This window comes from Oncorhynchus gorbuscha, linkage group LG14, assembly GCF_021184085.1.
Source record: "Oncorhynchus gorbuscha isolate QuinsamMale2020 ecotype Even-year linkage group LG14, OgorEven_v1.0, whole genome shotgun sequence".
NCBI lineage: Eukaryota > Metazoa > Chordata > Actinopteri > Salmoniformes > Salmonidae > Oncorhynchus > Oncorhynchus gorbuscha.
Genome location: NC_060186.1, coordinates 11,964,351 through 11,982,820, shown reverse-complemented (window position 1 = coordinate 11,982,820; position 18,470 = coordinate 11,964,351). Strand labels below are relative to the sequence as shown.

The window sequence follows — 18,470 nt, the reverse complement described above, 5'->3', positions numbered from 1 at the left end:
TGAGCTGCCACCACAACCAAAATGCTGGTTGGGTGATGATGACATGATGCCTCTACTTGTTATTGTTTGGGCAACTGTGCTTTATTGCTGATGGGAGTTGTCATCTGGGCAGATCCACAGTGGTGAGGTCAAACAGATGTACACAGTGTGTGGGTTCAGTAATGTTCTACTAGCGGCCAGAAGGTGGCAGTAAACCCTCGCCACTGTCAAATCCCTGGGCATCTAATTATGACACAGATCATTTATCCACCTGCTTCTCACTGCTACACCATTCAAACTGATTTAGGAGAACCAGGACTGACAGACAACCCACCGTTTCATATCCCCGGTGGGAATGTATAGTGACAACACCATCAACCAAATGGATCACTAGTCACTTTAATAATGTTTACATATCTCTTCTCATACCATCTATTGCATCTTGCCTATGCCGCTCGGCCATCGCTCGCATCGGTCCTTCTGTAGCTCAGTTGGTAGAGCATGGCGCTTGTAACGCCAGGGTAGTGGGTTCGATTCCCGGGACCACCCATACGTAGAATGTATGCACACATGACTGTAAGTCGCTTTGGATAAAAGCGTCTGCTAAATGGCATATATTATATATTATTATTCATCCATATATTTATTTTCCTATTCCATTCCTTACTTAGATTTGTGTGTATTAGGTAGTTGCTGTGGAATTGTTAGATATTGCTGCACTGTTGGAACTAGAAGCACAAGCAATTCGCAACACTCGCAATAACATCCGTTAACTATGTGTATGTGACCAATAAAATGTGATATCAAGATTTCAACTGCTGAAGTATATTGATTTATGACGACGGAAGACATAGTGGCAGATGAGCAAGCACTGATTATGTCACTGTAACAGGCATACAGACAGACTGACTGACAGATACCTACCGATCTCTCCCCAGTGGAAAGGGTTGATGCCGCCTGTAGTGCAGTTGTAAACCAGCGCTGCTTTGGGTCTGCAAGGGAGCAGAGAGATGAGGTCAGAGGGGTTAAAGGGATCAAAGGGGAGGGTCCATTAGGAAACATCTATAAAATGAGCCCACAAACACAAAATCACATCAATTGAAAACACTGGGCTTCCTCATCAGTCAATGGTGTAGAGCTGGGGAGATGTGTTCGAACAAACTGGGCTAAGGTAGGTTTACAGGAGGTCTTTCTGCAGGTCAATATGGGGGTGTCTGTTTGTGTGGGTTAAACCATACAGTCATTGGTCAAACCATATTCCACCTGGAGGGAAAGTTAACCTGTGCACTGCCGTGTACCAGCCAGCGGCCAGGGTCAGGTTGATGACCACGTCCACAGGGATGAGGTCCGCCACCGCATCATTGTGGGCTCTCATGGTGCGCAGGATGCCCTTCCCTGCCTGATCAGACAGGACACAGGGTTACCACCACATCTCATCATCACCTGATCATCGTTTAAACTAGTGGCATCAAAATGAGCAAACTTACTATCTGAAAAATACAACTAATAAGTAGATGTTGGTACTTACAGCGATGAAGACTCCGCTTGGTCCATTGAAGTTGTCGATCCAACCCTGAGACAGAAGAACAGGGAGGGAATAAATTAGTGTAATGAGAGATTAGGGGCTCTATTCAATCCGTTATTTAAATTGAAAGGCAATGTTCCACCGTAAGCGGACACGGTAGATGCTGCATATGTCTGCTCAATCAGAAATGACCTAAAAATGTATATCTCGCAATCTTGAATGCTTTAGCGATGCAGACTGAATAGAGATGTAGGTGGAAGAGAACCCTAAGTACCCCCCTTAAAACTGGAATCCTTAGTTGCTACATCTATTTTTGGACTTGTAAACTAATGATATATACCCATTGATTGTTGAAGAATATAACTTAGAAATGCCTCGTGAGCTTAGTTCAGCTGTCATACCCCATCAGAACCCAAAATACAAGCTTGTTGTACTTTAATGGTTGTAAATATAAACAAATACTGTATAGCCTAACAACATGGTTAAAACTATACATTTTATATTATGGATGGTTAGTCCTTGCATCCATAGCTCTGTCTATGAATTTGAGAGTGGTTACATTTCTCCAGGCCCATTTTTTTTATTTAACCAGGCAAGTCAGTTTAAGAACAAATTCGTATTTGCAATGATGGCCTAGGAACAGTGAGATTTGCTCTAACCACTAGGCTACCTGCCTCAGCTTTTTAACAAAACACAGGCGGTGTTTCCGCTTTGTTACCGTTTCAATTAGGAATTCTAGCTTCAAGCAGCACTATAACATTGCTGCAACATCATCAAGTTACAAATAGCCTTCTAACAGTAACATCAATTAGATTGTTGTGTATCTGCTGAGTTAGCATTCCAGTGGTGTGCTAGCTAGCTAGCTACCTATGGAGACTGAGCTAGGGAGAGTAACAGTGTCCACATCAATTAGCCCTCCGGTAATAGACTGGGCTTATTTGTGTGGGTCTGGATATGGCTTGTCCCTACAGGGTAAGTGTAACAGCGTTCTTCGTTTGTAGAAAGAGAGTCGGACCGAAATGCAGCGTGGTGGTTACTCATTTATTTAATGTAGAGATCGCGATACATGAAAAATACTTATACAAAAACATAAACAACAAACGGAACGTGAAACCTAATTACAGCCGATCTGGTGAAACTACACAGAGACAGGAACAATCACCCACGAAATACAAAGCGAAACCCAGGCTACCTAAATATGGTTCCCAATCAGAGACAACGAGAATCACCTGACTCTGAGAACCGCCTCAGGCAGCCAAGGCCATACAACACCCCTACTCAGCCGCAATCCCAATAACCACAAAACCCCAATACGAAATACAACAAAACAAACCCATGTCTCACCCTGGCCTGACCAAACAATCAACGAAAACACAAAACACTAAGACCAAGGCGTGACAGTAAGGCTACATGGTCTGGTGCAGACAGACAGTCAGACAAATAGGAGTCCTTATCACACCGTCCCAGACACAATTTCTGCAGGTATACATCTTTGACCTCATTAAGGGATCGCCTATGACATTTTAACACTTAACGGAGTTCTGAGGACATGGAGATTGAAGTTCATCGCACGCACGCACGCACGCACACACACACACACACACACTCCTCCCGTCGCTCCCACTGTCTCGAGCTGCCTGCGCAATAAACTTGTAAAGCGTGATCTTTTGGCTGTTTTGCTGCCAGGCCTGGATCCTGCTCTGTTGAAACGTTACAGCCCCAGAAAGCTAAATGCAGCCCTGGGGCTGTATAGTCGTTTTCTGTGGATATACTTTGTGCTGTTTAAAAGTGTATTATACTCTATTGAAAACTCTGAAAGTGTGAATTTTTTCGTCTTCTAAATTTTTGATCTCTTTCTGTGTGAATTCATGGAGCCTCAGACGTTCAAATAATATTCCTGTAGGAAAATAAAGTAAGCATGTCACCTGAATTTGCGGGAAAGAACTTATATTATAATCACAAAAATGATGAAATGTTGAACACCATCCTCCCATTGCTCCTCCAAAATTTTAAGCAGCAATAAAGTCTGCATTTATATTTTAAACGCTTTAATACGTCCATCTGCCGCTATGTTAAGTAAGATTAAAATGCTAAACGCTGTGGAATCCTTACGCTAAGATGTTATCCTACACTACAACAGCCGGACAGAATAGAAAATAAAAAGCAGCTTACTCATGAAAGTACCATCACCCTGCACATCCAGAAGAGGACTGGCCACCCCTCGGAAGCTGGTTCTTATCTTTCTCCCTAGGTTCCTGCCTTTCTAGGGACAACTGCTGATGTCAAAATACCTTTATAAAATACATTATATTGGTTGATTGATTACTGCACCCACTGAACTTTCAGAGTGGCCTTTCCATGAACCTACAGTTGCTTTTCAGTGACCTTCTATCTAGTAGGAGACACTCATAGGCTCTCCGGTTTCAGCACTGGCAGTACCCTTCCCTTTCCCCATCGCCCCTTCCTTGCACCCCTCACAATGCCTACCCAGCTGTTGGGGTCAGGGACACTCCTCTTCGAGTCCTGGAATCCAGCCCAGCCAGACTTTCTGAACCATTAGACCTGTCCTGGTCCAACCCTAATACAACCTTTACTCAGCACCACACACCCAATCCCCCTTTTAAGTCTGACTGTACACAGGGGAGATATATCGACCAGTGTACTATTACAGCGATCGATCGCTAATTCCCATCCATTTGGCACCACAGCAGGACATGGTGTGAGAATTGACAGAATTCTGACTGAGCATTTTACCATCACAGTGAAAGTGCTACATAGATTTTTATAAATTGTGATATATTTCTCACCAGTCAGGTGGCTGAGCCAAATCACACTTCTTCTGATACACTTATCTTGCTGACCAGTCAGTACACTGTTTAACGTCCACAGACTACATACAGAATGTGATCCATGTATCTATTGATCATCTATTTATTGCTGTAATCTAGTCCCACAGAATGATGTATGTATATGATACTGTATCTCTATGGTAACGACACTCACAGGGAAAGGCTCCTGCCAGCTGGCTCCCACTATGGAGGGTCTGATGATGCCGATGCTGAGCTTGCTGCTCTCCTTCTGAACCACGTACTCTGCCAGGGCTTTGGTGTAGGTGTAGGTGTTGGGGCGGTCCCCGATGAGGCGCGGCGTGATGTCACGGACGATGCTGTCCTCCATCCACCTGTAGTCACAGACACAAGAGGACACTCACAATTTGACTCGCATCACAATGGTACAGGACACATGCCAGGATTGAAGTAAAGTTGGCATTTTGAGGGCATCCCGGGTGGCGCAGTGGTCACGGGCGCTGTACTGCAGCGCCAGCTGTGCCACCAGAGACTCTGGGTTCGCGCCCAGGCTCTGTCGTAAACTGGCCGCGACCGGGAGGTCCGTGGGGCGACGCACAATTGGCCTAGCGTTGGCTGGGTTAGGGAGGGTTTGGCCGGTAGGGAAATCCTTGTCTCATCGTGCACCAGCGACTCCTGTGGCGGGCCGGGCGCAGTGCGCGCTAACCAAGGTTGCCAGGTGCATGGTGTTTCCTCCGACACATTGGTGCGGCTGGCTTCCGGGTTGGATGGCGCTGTGTTAAGAAGCAGTGCGGCTTGGTTGGGTTGTGTATCGGAGGACGCATGACTTTCAACCTTCTGAGTTGTAGCGATGAGACAAGATAGTAGCTACTAAAACAATTGGATACCACGAAATTGGGGAGAAAAAGGAGTCAAATTCACAAAAAACAAGCAAACAAAAAAAGTTGGCATTTTGTGTAGATAGATGAAACGTCGTTCACTCCGATAGCCGTCTGTGATGGTATTTATAATCAATCATTAGTTCATCGGTTCAATTCCATTTCAATCAGTTCCTTCAGGAGATTAATTGAAATTCAATGAATATACTGTCATTTATCTAACTAAGGGTCTAATAATCATAGAGATTATTGAGAGGTTTAGAGGCAGAGGTTGTTTAGAGGTTTTTTTATTTATTTATTTCACCTTTATTTAACCAGGTAGGCAAGTTGAGAACAAGTTCTCATTCACAATTGCGACCTGGCCAAGATAAAGCAAAGCAGTTCGACAGATACAACGACACAGAGTTACACATGGAGTAAAACAAACATACAGTCAATAATACAGTATAAACAAGTCTATATACAATGTGAGCAAATGAGGTGAGAAGGGAGGTAAAGGCAAAAAAGGCCATGGTGGCAAAGTAAATACAATATAGCAAGTAAAACACCGGAATGGTAGTTTTGCAATGGAAGAATGTGCAAAGTAGACATAAAAATAATGGGGTGCAAAGGAGCAAAATAAATAAATAAATTAAATACAGTTGGGAAAGAGGTAGTTGTTTGGGCTAAATTATAGGTGGGCTATGTACAGGTGCAGTAATCTGTAAGATGCTCTGACAGTTGGTGCTTAAAGCTAGTGAGGGAGATAAGTGTTTCCAGTTTCAGAGATTTTTGCAGTTCGTTCCAGTCACTGGCAGCAGAGAACTGGAAGGAGAGGCATAGAGGTTGTTTAGAGGCATAGAGGTTGTTTAGAGGCATAGATGTTGTTTAGAGGCATAGAGGTTGTTTAGAGGTTGTTTAGAGGTTTAGAGGTTGTTTAGAGGCATAGAGGTTGTTTTGGTGGTGTTGGAGGTGGAACGGAGTTAGAGCTGTCAAATCCCGGCATTATACCTAAAGGAGGACATTTTCTCATTCTGACCTTCCAACGTGAGTGGAACGGGTGTGGCTTCGTGACAATGATCACAATAGCAGCTGCTCACCGATGTGACAGGTACAACGTAGTTCCACCTCCGACTGCGCCAAATCATCAGCTATGACAGTTAATGTTTGATCTGATCGAATCCAGGCCTAAGTGTCATTTATCTTTACTGAGCATATTGAAATCGTAAAAGCAGCAACCCCACCCCCAACTCAGAAATTTGAAATCACACTACTCACTCCAGGGAGTCGATGAGCTTCTTGGGTTCTACAGGCGGTGGGTAGATGATCTCGTCGATGTGCCTGCGGTTGCAGTTGGCGTAGGCTGTGGAGATGTGGATGAAGGCCTGGAGGTTGTGCATCTGCTGGGCCAGATTCAGGAGCTGCTGCGTGGCCATCACATTCAGCTGCAGGGCGTGTCTGGGAAGAGAGGACACACACACACACAGCAGGACTAGGTAAGAGATCGCTGTGCATAAGTACACATAAGAAGCATAAGCACACTATGCATTCCCGTAACGAGAGAGAGAGAGGGAGAGAGAGAGAGAGAGAGAAGGGTGAGAGAGAAGGGGGAGAGAGAGACCAAGAGAGAAGGGTGAAAGAGAGACCAAGAGAGAAGGGTGAAAGAGAGAAACAGAAAAAGAGACAGAAAAAGAGAGAAACAGAAAAAGAGAGACCAAGAGAGACCAAGAGAGACCAAGAGAGAGAGACCAAGAGAGAGAGACCGAGAGAGACCAAGAGAGAAGGGTGAGAGAGAGACCAAGAGAGAAGGGTGAGAGAGAGACCAAGAGAGAGAGGTGAGAGAGAGAAACAGAAAAAGAGAGACCGAGAGAGACCGAGAGAGACCAAGAGAGAGAGACCGAGAGAGACCAAGAGAGAAGGGTGAGAGAGAGAAACAGAAAAAGAGAGAAACAGAAAAAGAGAGAGAAGGGTGAGAGAGAAACAGAAAAAGAGAGAGAAGGGTGAGAGAGAGACAGAAAAAGAGAAACAGAAAAAGAGAGAGAGAAGGGTAAGAGAGAGAGAGCACGTTGGAGAGTTGGCATTATAATAATCCTCCCTCACACCCTTTTATCCTCACACTTGATTCCAGCAATGTGCTTCCATTCCAGGAAAACAGACAGAAATCTATCTCACCTCTCAGCCAGTCTACAGAGAAAGATAGTGCTTCTCAGCCACAGTCAGGCAGTGTGGAAGGTGTGTGTGTGTGTATGTAAGTGCAGATGTCAGATGTGGTTTTGGGAACTTTTATAGAGCACTAGGGTAGTTTGAGAACTATTATAGAGCACTTGTCCAGTTTGAGAACTATTATAGAGAACTATTATAGAGCACTAGGCCAGTTTGAGAACTATTATAGAGCACTAGGCCAGTTTGAGAACTATTATAGAGCACTAGGCCAGTTTGAGAACTATTACAGAGCACTAGGCCAGTTTGAGAATACACTGAGACAGATAGACACATAGCTCTTTAATGTTTTAATAATCCCTCTGAAGACCTCATTCCTGCTTCCTCACTCAGTAGGAGACATCTAAAGACATCTCTCTACCATCTCTCTACAGCTAGCTACCTGTAGACTCCCTGGATAAATCTCTCTACCCCCTACAGCTAGCTACCTGCAGACATCTCTCTACCCCCTACAGCTAGCTACCTGTAGACTCCCTGGATACATCTCTCTACCCCCTACAGCTAGCTACCTGTAGACTCCCTGGATACATCTCTCTACCCCCTACAGCTAGCTACCTGTAGACTCCCTGGATACATCTCTCTACCCCCTACAGCTAGCTACCTGTAGACTCCCTGGATACATCTCTCTACCCCCTACAGCTAGCTACCTGTAGACTCCCTGGATACATCTCTCTACCCCCTACAGCTAGCTTACCTGTAGACTCCCTGGATAAATCTCTCTACCCCCTACAGCTAGCTAGCTACCTGCAGACATCTCTCTACCCCCTACAGCTAGCTACCTGTAGACTCCCTGGATACATCTCTCTACCCCCTACAGCTAGCTTACCTGTAGACTCCCTGGATACATCTCTCTACCCCCTACAGCTAGCTACCTGTAGACTCCCTGGATACATCTCTCTACCCCCTACAGCTACCTACCTGTAGACTCCCTGGATACATCTCTCTACAGCTAGCTACCTGTAGACTCCCTGGATAAATCTCTCTACCCCCTACAGCTAGCTACCTGCAGACTCCCTGGATACATCTGTCTACCCCCTACAGCTAGCTACCAGCAGACTCCCTGGATAAATCTCTCTACCCCCTACAGCTAGCTACCTGCAGACTCCCTGGATACATCTGTCTACCCCCTACAGCTAGCTACCTGTAGACTCCCTGGATAAATCTCTCTACCCCCTACAGCTAGTTACCTGTAGACTCCCTGGATACATCTCTCTACCCCCTACAGCTACCTACCTGTAGACTCCCTGGATACATCTCTCTACCCCCTACAGCTAGCTACCGGCAGACTCCCTGGATAAATCTCTCTACCCCCTACAGCTAGCTACCGGCAGACTCCCTGGATAAATCTCTCTACCCCCTACAGCTAGCTACCTGCAGACTCCCTGGATACATCTGTCTACCCCCTACAGCTAGCTACCTGTAGACTCCCTGGATAAATCTCTCTACCCCCTACAGCTACCTACCTGCAGACTCCCTGGATAAATCTCTCTACCCCCTACAGCTACCTACCTGCAGACTCCCTGGATAAATCTCTCTACCCCCTACAGCTAGCTACCTGCAGACTCCCTGGATACATCTCTCTACCCCCTACAGCTAGCTACCTGTAGACTCCCTGGATACATCTCTCTACATCTCTCTACAGCTAGCTACCTGTAGACTCCCTGGATACATCTCTCTATCCCCTACAGCTAGCTACCTGTAGACTCCCTGGATACATCTCTCTACAGCTAGCTACCTGTAGACTCCCTGGATACATCTCTCTACAGCTAGCTACCTGTAGACTCCCTGGATACATCTCTCTACAGCTAGCTACCTGTAGACTCCCTGGATACATCTCTCTACAGCTAGCTACCTGTAGACTCCCTGGATACATCTCTCTACAGCTAGCTACCTGTAGACTCCCTGGATACATCTCTCTACCCCCTACAGCTAGCTACCTGTAGACTCCCTGGATACATCTCTCTACAGCTAGCTACCTGTAGACTCCCTGGATACATCTCTCTACCCCCTACAGCTACCTACCTGTAGACTCCCTGGATACATCTCTCTACAGCTAGCTACCTGTAGACTCCCTGGATACATCTCTCTACAGCTAGCTACCTGTAGACTCCCTGGATACATCTCTCTACAGCTAGCTACCTGTAGACTCCCTGGATACATCTCTCTACAGCTAGCTACCTGTAGACTCCCTGGATACATCTCTCTACAGCTAGCTACCTGTAGACTCCCTGGATACATCTCTCTACATCTCTCTACAGCTAGCTACCTGTAGACTCCCTGGATACATCTCTCTACATCTCTCTACAGCTAGCTACCTGCAGACTCCCTGGATACATCTCTCTCTGTCTCTCTCACCACATGGAACATCGATGCACTGTCTACTACGTGAGATGATGAAACCACGTGGAATATTGAAAACTTAAACAGTTTCAATTTTTAAATTCAATATGACTGTATTCTATAAGACTTTATTCGCTCAACATTGCATTGGATTTTGATATAATATGTTTAAGTACTATTTATGTAAGTGTTTGCCTGTCAACCATTTTCGGTGAACAATGTTGCTTGACAGACGATACACAGACGCTATATTATCTTGGGATCTCTGTTGTGTTTCTCAACATCCTCGTCATACTCTAGATGTATCAGCTTCCCCATTGGTCAACACCAGAACACAAACAGTCCACACTATCAACCAAACATCACTTCCTGTAGGAAGTCCCTGGACAATGGGCACTTTCTGGTACTCGGGACAATGACAAAGCAAAACCTTCCGACCCCATAAACCAGACCCGAGTAAAATATCAAAATAAAACGTGACCAAGATAAAGACGACCCTGGCCCCTATACGGGCTGACCTCCTCTCAACTAGAGACTGTCTACTGTGTTGACATCCGTTAATAGGATCTCCATGTCTTTGTACCTCTCTCTGTGTCAGACACAAGCTACGTCCATGCATTTATATACAATAAAACGGATTTGTTGAGTTGATAAAGTGGTGAGTTAGCATGATAGCTAGGTGATAGAGGAAGAGTCAGTGTGTAGGGGGTTGTGGTCCTCACTTGAGGGGTTCGTCGAAGCGGATGGTGGCAGCACAGTGGAAGATGATGTTGACGCAGGAGGTCAGTCTCTCTATGTCCTCAGGACTGATGGCCAGGGCAGGCTGTGTCAACTCACTGCTGATAGGAACTATCTTCTGGTGGAAGTCTGGGTTGTCCTCCCTCACGCGGTCAAACAGCTGCAGGAAATGCACACACAGATGCATCAGATCATATCAACGTATGTCAAGCCATTGATTTAGCCAGGTCCATATGTAAAGGACACTATATGTATTGATGTCTGTAACGATTCTGTCTACATGGATGTTTGGCTGGAGGCTATTCCTCTACACAACTGCTACTGTGTAAAGCCATGTCAGCTTTTACCTAACAATAGCACCATAGTAGTATTTGCAAGCCTCAGTATTAACAATATGGTTCATGTTGACCGATGTAATTGATGAATGACTCTAGTATTTAAACACAGATCAAGCGGGTGGCAATATTTGCATTTTCCCACAATGCTCTAGTAGCAGCGGTGTCGCCCATGGGAGACCACACTCTGCAGTACCAGAGCACTCTGTGTGTGTGTGTGTGTGTGTGTGTGTGTGTGTGTGTGTGTGTGTGTGTGTGTGTGTGTGTGTGTGTGTGTGTGTGTGTGTGTGTGTGTGTGTGTGTGTGTGTGTGTGTAACATGTTCCCTGTTCTTATGACTCAGATGAGGCAGGGAGTGCACCTTACGAAACATGACACAGGAAATGAAACCTCATCACCAAGGAGGGAGATAATATCATTCCTTATCCTCCAAGCAAAAACCATTATCAACAAATTGTAGGTTTTAGTCTTGAATGCAGGGAACTGTGTTTTAGGGCTGAATATAAGAACGCAACAAACAGAAGGGAAGATAAATTATATTGTGACAGATGAGACATAAATCAAGTAGCTGGCCAGTGTGCACCTCAGATTTGGCTCTGGGTGTCGAGAATTAAGGAAGACACAAAACACAAATTGTACTGGACATTTCAGATGGCTAGTGATTAAGATTAGCATGTGTGAGTTGTGAAATTGGATGTCTCTCCCTCTGTGTGTGTGTGTGTGTGTGTGTGTGTGTGTGTGTGTGTGTGTGTGTGTGTGTGTGTGTGTGTGTGTGTGTGTGTGTGTGTGTGTGTGTGTGTGTGTGTGTGTGTGTGTGTGTGTGTGTGTGTGTGTGTGTGTGTTCCGGCTGCCCTGGTAAGCAGACCACTAAGTGAAGAGCAGGACAGATGTTGAGTAATGCCTCCAACAGCTGTTCATATCCATGTTCTCTCCATCCCTCCCTACATCTATCTCTCTCCATCTCCATCCATCCCTCCCTACATCTATCTCTCTCTCTCTCCATCTCTCCCTACATATATATCTCTCTCTCTCCATCTCCATCCCTCCCTACATCTATCTCTCTTTCTATTGCTGTCTCTTTTCTGGCTCTCTAATGAGTCCATGTTGACTGCACTTTTCCTCACATCGTGACAAACTGAAGAACTCTGTTGACCCCATTCACCCTGGTGGAAAAAGTCCCTGAGGTCTCAATGTGTGTTCTGCTTTCTACTCCAGCTCAACCCATAACAGAGACAGAGACATATTTCTCAGATCCACAAAGAATTAGAAAACAAACCTGATGTTGATTAATCTCCCATATCTACTGAGTGAAATACCACAGTGTGCCATCACAGCAGCAATATTTGGGACCTGTTGCCACAGGAAAAGGTCAACCAGTGAAGAACAAACACCATTTTAAATACAACCCATATTTAAGTTTATTTCCCTTTTGTACATTAACCATTTGTACATCGTTACAACAATGTATATATGCACAATACGACATGTGTAATATCTTTATTCTTTTGAAACTTCTGTATGTGTAATGTTTACTGTTAATTTTTATTGTTTATTTAACTTTTGCATATTATCTACCTCACTTGCTTTGGCAATGTTAACACGTTTCCCATGCCAATAAAGCCCCTTGAATTGAAATGAATTGAAAGATGGAGGGGGAGAGAACGGATCAGTTTCACTGTCTGCAGCCGGCTGTTCCCTTCACTATTATCTGAATGGTACCAGCCATACAGAAAACCACTGCTGCTGATCCTACAAAACGCTACTACACTGTACATCATGTATAGTACCAACACTACTACTCCACTGTACATCATGTATAGTACCAACACTACTACTACACATCATGTATAGTACCAACACTACTACTCCACTGTACATCATGTATAGTACCAACACTACTACTCCACTGTACATCATGTATAGTACCAACACTACTACTACACATCATGTATAGTACCAACACTACTACTCCACTGTACATCATGTATAGTACCAACACTACTACTATCATGTATAGTACATCATGTATAGTACCAACACTACTACTCCACTGTACATCATGTATAGTACCAACACTACTACTCCACTGTACATCATGTATAGTACCAACACTACTACTCCACTGTACATCATGTATAGTACCAACACTACTACTCCACTGTACATCATGTATAGTACCAACACTACTACTCCACTGTACATCATGTATAGTACCAACACTACTACTCCACTGTACATCATGTATAGTACCAACACTACTACTCCACTGTACATCATGTATAGTACCAACACTACTACTCCACTGTACATCATGTATAGTACCAACACTACTACTCCACTGTACATCATGTATAGTACCAACACTACTACTACACATCATGTATAGTACCAACACTACTACCCACTGTACATCATGTATAGTACCAACACTACTACTACACTGCATCATGTATAGTACCAACACTACTATTCCACTGTACATCATGTATAGTACCAACGCTACTACTACACTGTACATCATGTATAGTACCAACACTACTACTCCACTGTACATCATGTATAGTACCAACACTACTACTCCACTGTACATCATGTATAGTACCAACACTACTACTACACTGTACATCATGTATAGTACCAACACTACTACTCCACTGTACATCATGTATAGTACCAACACTACTACTCCACATCATGTATAGTACCAACACTACTACTCCACTGTACATCATGTATAGTACCAACACTACTACTCCACTGTACATCATGTATAGTACCAACACTACTACTCCACTGTACATCATGTATAGTACCAACACTACTACTACACTGTACATCATGTATAGTACCAACACTACTACTCCACTGTACATCATGTATAGTACCAACACTACTACTCCTGTACATCATGTATAGTACCAACACTACTACTCCACTGTACATCATGTATAGTACCAACACTACTACTCCACTGTACATCATGTATAGTACCAACACTACTACTCCACTCATGTATAGTACCAACACTACTCCACTGTACATCATGTATAGTACCAACACTACTACTCCACTGTACATCATGTATAGTACCAACACTACTACTCCACTGTACATCATGTATAGTACCAACACTACTACTACACATCATGTATAGTACCAACACTACTACTCCACTGTACATCATGTATAGTACCAACACTACTACTACACATCATGTATAGTACCAACACTACTATTCCACTGTACATCATGTATAGTACCAACACTACTACTCCACTGTACATCATGTATAGTACCAACACTACTACTCCACTGTACATCATGTATAGTACCAACACTACTACTCCACTGTACATCATGTATAGTACCAACACTACTACTACACTGTACATCATGTATAGTACCAACACTACTACTCCACTGTACATCATGTATAGTACCAACACTACTACTACACATCATGTATAGTACCAACACTACTACTCCACTGTACATCATGTATAGTACCAACACTACTACTCCACTGTACATCATGTATAGTACCAACACTACTACTACACATCATGTATAGTACCAACACTACTACTCCACTGTACATCATGTATAGTACCAACACTACTACTCCACTGTACATCATGTATAGTACCAACACTACTACTCCACTGTACATCATGTATAGTACCAACACTACTACTCCACTGTACATCATGTATAGTACCAACACTACTACTACACATCATGTATAGTACCAACACTACTACTCCACTGTACATCATGTATAGTACCAACACTACTACTCCACTGTACATCATGTATAGTACCAACACTACTACTACTGTACATCATGTATAGTACCAACACTACTACTCCACTGTACATCATGTATAGTACCAACACTACTACTCCACTGTACATCATGTATAGTACCAACACTACTACTCCACTGTACATCATGTATAGTACCAACACTACTACTCCACTGTACATCATGTATAGTACCAACACTACTACTCCACTCCACTGTACATCATGTATAGTACCAACACTACTACTACACATCATGTATAGTACCAACACTACTACTCCACTGTACATCATGTATAGTACCAACACTACTACTACACTGTACATCATGTATAGTACCAACACTACTACTCCACTGTACATCATGTATAGTACCAACACTACTACTCCACTGTACATCATGTATAGTACCAACACTACTACTACACATCATGTATAGTACCAACACTACTACTCCACTGTACATCATGTATAGTACCAACACTACTACTACACTGTACATCATGTATAGTACCAACACTACTACTACACTGTACATCATGTATAGTACCAACACTACTACTCCACTGTACATCATGTATAGTACCAACACTACTACTACACATCATGTATAGTACCAACACTACTACTCCACTGTACATCATGTATAGTACCAACACTACTACTCCACTGTACATCATGTATAGTACCAACACTACTACTCCACTGTACATCATCATGTATAGTACCAACACTACTACTGTACATCATGTATAGTACCAACACTCCACTGTATCATGTATAGTACCAACACTACTACTCCACTGTACATCATGTATAGTACCAACACTACTACTACACATCATGTATAGTACCAACACTACTACTCCACTGTACATCATGTATAGTACCAACACTACTACTCCACTGTACATCATGTATAGTACCAACACTACTACTCCACTGTACATCATGTATAGTACCAACACTACTACTCCACTGTACATCATGTATAGTACCAACGCTACTACTACACTGTACATCATGTATAGTACCAACACTACTACTCCACTGTACATCATGTATAGTACCAACACTACTACTCCACATCATGTATAGTACCAACACTACTACTCCACTGTACATCATGTATAGTACCAACACTACTACTCCACTGTACATCATGTATAGTACCAACACTACTACTCCACTGTACATCATGTATAGTACCAACACTACTACTACACTGTACATCATGTATAGTACCAACACTACTACTCCACTGTACATCATGTATAGTACCAACACTACTACTCCACATCATGTATAGTACCAACACTACTACTCCACTGTACATCATGTATAGTACCAACACTACTACTCCACTGTACATCATGTATAGTACCAACATTACTACTACACATCATGTATAGTACCAACACTACTACTCCACTGTACATCATGTATAGTACCAACACTACTACTCCACTGTACATCATGTATAGTACCAACACTACTACTCCACTGTACATCATGTATAGTACCAACACTACTACTACACATCATGTATAGTACCAACACTACTACTCCACTGTACATCATGTATAGTACCAACACTACTACTACACATCATGTATAGTACCAACACTACTATTCCACTGTACATCATGTATAGTACCAACACTACTACTCCACTGTACATCATGTATAGTACCAACACTACTACTACACTGTACATCATGTATAGTACCAACACTACTACTCCACTGTACATCATGTATAGTACCAACGCTACTACTACACTGTACATCATGTATAGTACCAACACTACTACTCCACTGTACATCATGTATAGTACCAACACTACTACTACACATCATGTATAGTACCAACACTACTACTCCACTGTACATCATGTATAGTACCAACACTACTACTCCACTGTACATCATGTATAGTACCAACACTACTACTACACATCATGTATAGTACCAACACTACTACTCCACTGTACATCATGTATAGTACCAACACTACTACTCCACTGTACATCATGTATAGTACCAACACTACTACTCCACTGTACATCATGTATAGTACCAACACTACTACTCCACTGTACATCATGTATAGTACCAACACTACTACTACACATCATGTATAGTACCAACACTACTACTCCACTGTACATCATGTATAGTACCAACACTACTACTCCACTGTACATCATGTATAGTACCAACACTACTACTACACATCATGTATAGTACCAACACTACTACTCACTGTACATCATGTATGGTACCAACACTACTACTCCACTGTACATCATGTATAGTACCAACACTACTACTACACATGTACATCATGTATAGTACCAACACTACTACTCCACTGTACATCATGTATAGTACCAACACTACTACTCCACTGTACATCATGTATAGTACCAACACTACTACTCCACTGTACATCATGTATAGTACCGACACTACTACTCCACTGTACATCATGTATAGTACCAACACTACTACTACACATCATGTATGGTACCAACACTACTACTACACTGTACATCATGTATAGTACCAACACTACTACTACACTGTACATCATGTATAGTACCAACACTACTACTACACTGTACATCATGTATAGTACCAACACTACTACTACACATCATGTATAGTACCAACACTACTACTACACATCATGTATAGTACCAACACTACTACTCCACTGTACATCATGTATAGTACCAACACTACTACTACACTGTACATCATGTATAGTACCAACACTACTACTACACTGTACATCATGTATAGTACCAACACTACTACTACACATCATGTATAGTACCAACACTACTACTCCACTGTACATCATGTATAGTACCAACACTACTACTGCACTGTACATCATGTATAGTACCAACACTACTACTACACATCATGTATAGTACCAACACTACTACTCCACTGTACATCATGTATAGTACCAACACTACTACTACACATCATGTATAGTACCAACACTACTACTGCACTGTACATCATGTATAGTACCAACACTACTACTACACATCATGTATAGTACCAACACTACTACTCCACTGTACATCATGTATAGTACCAACGCTACTACTACACATCATGTATAGTAGCAACACTACTACTACACATCATGTATAGTACCAACACTACTACTCCACTGTACATCATGTATAGTACCAACACTACTACTCCACTGTACATCATGTATAGTACCAACACTACTACTACACATCATGTATAGTACCAACACTACTACTACACATCATGTATAGTACCAACACTACTACTACACATCATGTATAGTACCAACACTACTACTCCACTGTACATCATGTATAGTACCAACGCTACTACTGCACTGTACATCATGTATAGTACCAACGCTACTACTACACTGTACATCATGTATAGTACCAACGCTACTACTACACTGTACATCATGTATAGTACCAACACTACTACTCCACTGTACATCATGTATAGTACCAACACTACTACTACACATCATGTATAGTACCAACACTACTACTCCACTGTACATCATGTATAGTACCAACACTACTACTACACTGTACATCATGTATAGTACCAACACTACTACTACACTGTACATCATGTATAGTACCAACACTACTACTACACTGTACATCATGTATAGTACCAACACTACTACTACCACTGTACATCATGTATAGTACCAACACTACTACTACACTGTACATCATGTATAGTACCAACACTACTACTACACTGTACATCATGTATAGTACCAACACTACTACTACACTGTACATCATGTATAGTACCAACACTACTACTCCACTGTACATC

At 42.8% G+C, this 18,470-nt stretch overlaps 1 protein-coding gene across 1 annotated transcript in view; it reads right to left on the bottom strand.

Moving 5' to 3' along the window:
- Positions 1–18,470, bottom strand: part of LOC123994440 (fatty acyl-CoA reductase 1-like) — a 74,135-nt gene that overhangs the window by 4,090 nt on the left and 51,575 nt on the right. The window contains exons 3-8 of the mRNA XM_046297021.1: positions 10,451–10,626; positions 6,447–6,626; positions 4,508–4,685; positions 1,508–1,552; positions 1,260–1,378; positions 904–971 (exon numbers count right to left, since the gene is read on the bottom strand). Coding sequence (XP_046152977.1) covers positions 904–971; positions 1,260–1,378; positions 1,508–1,552; positions 4,508–4,685; positions 6,447–6,626; positions 10,451–10,626 — 766 coding nt within the window. The remainder of the gene's footprint in view (positions 1–903; positions 972–1,259; positions 1,379–1,507; positions 1,553–4,507; positions 4,686–6,446; positions 6,627–10,450; positions 10,627–18,470) is intronic.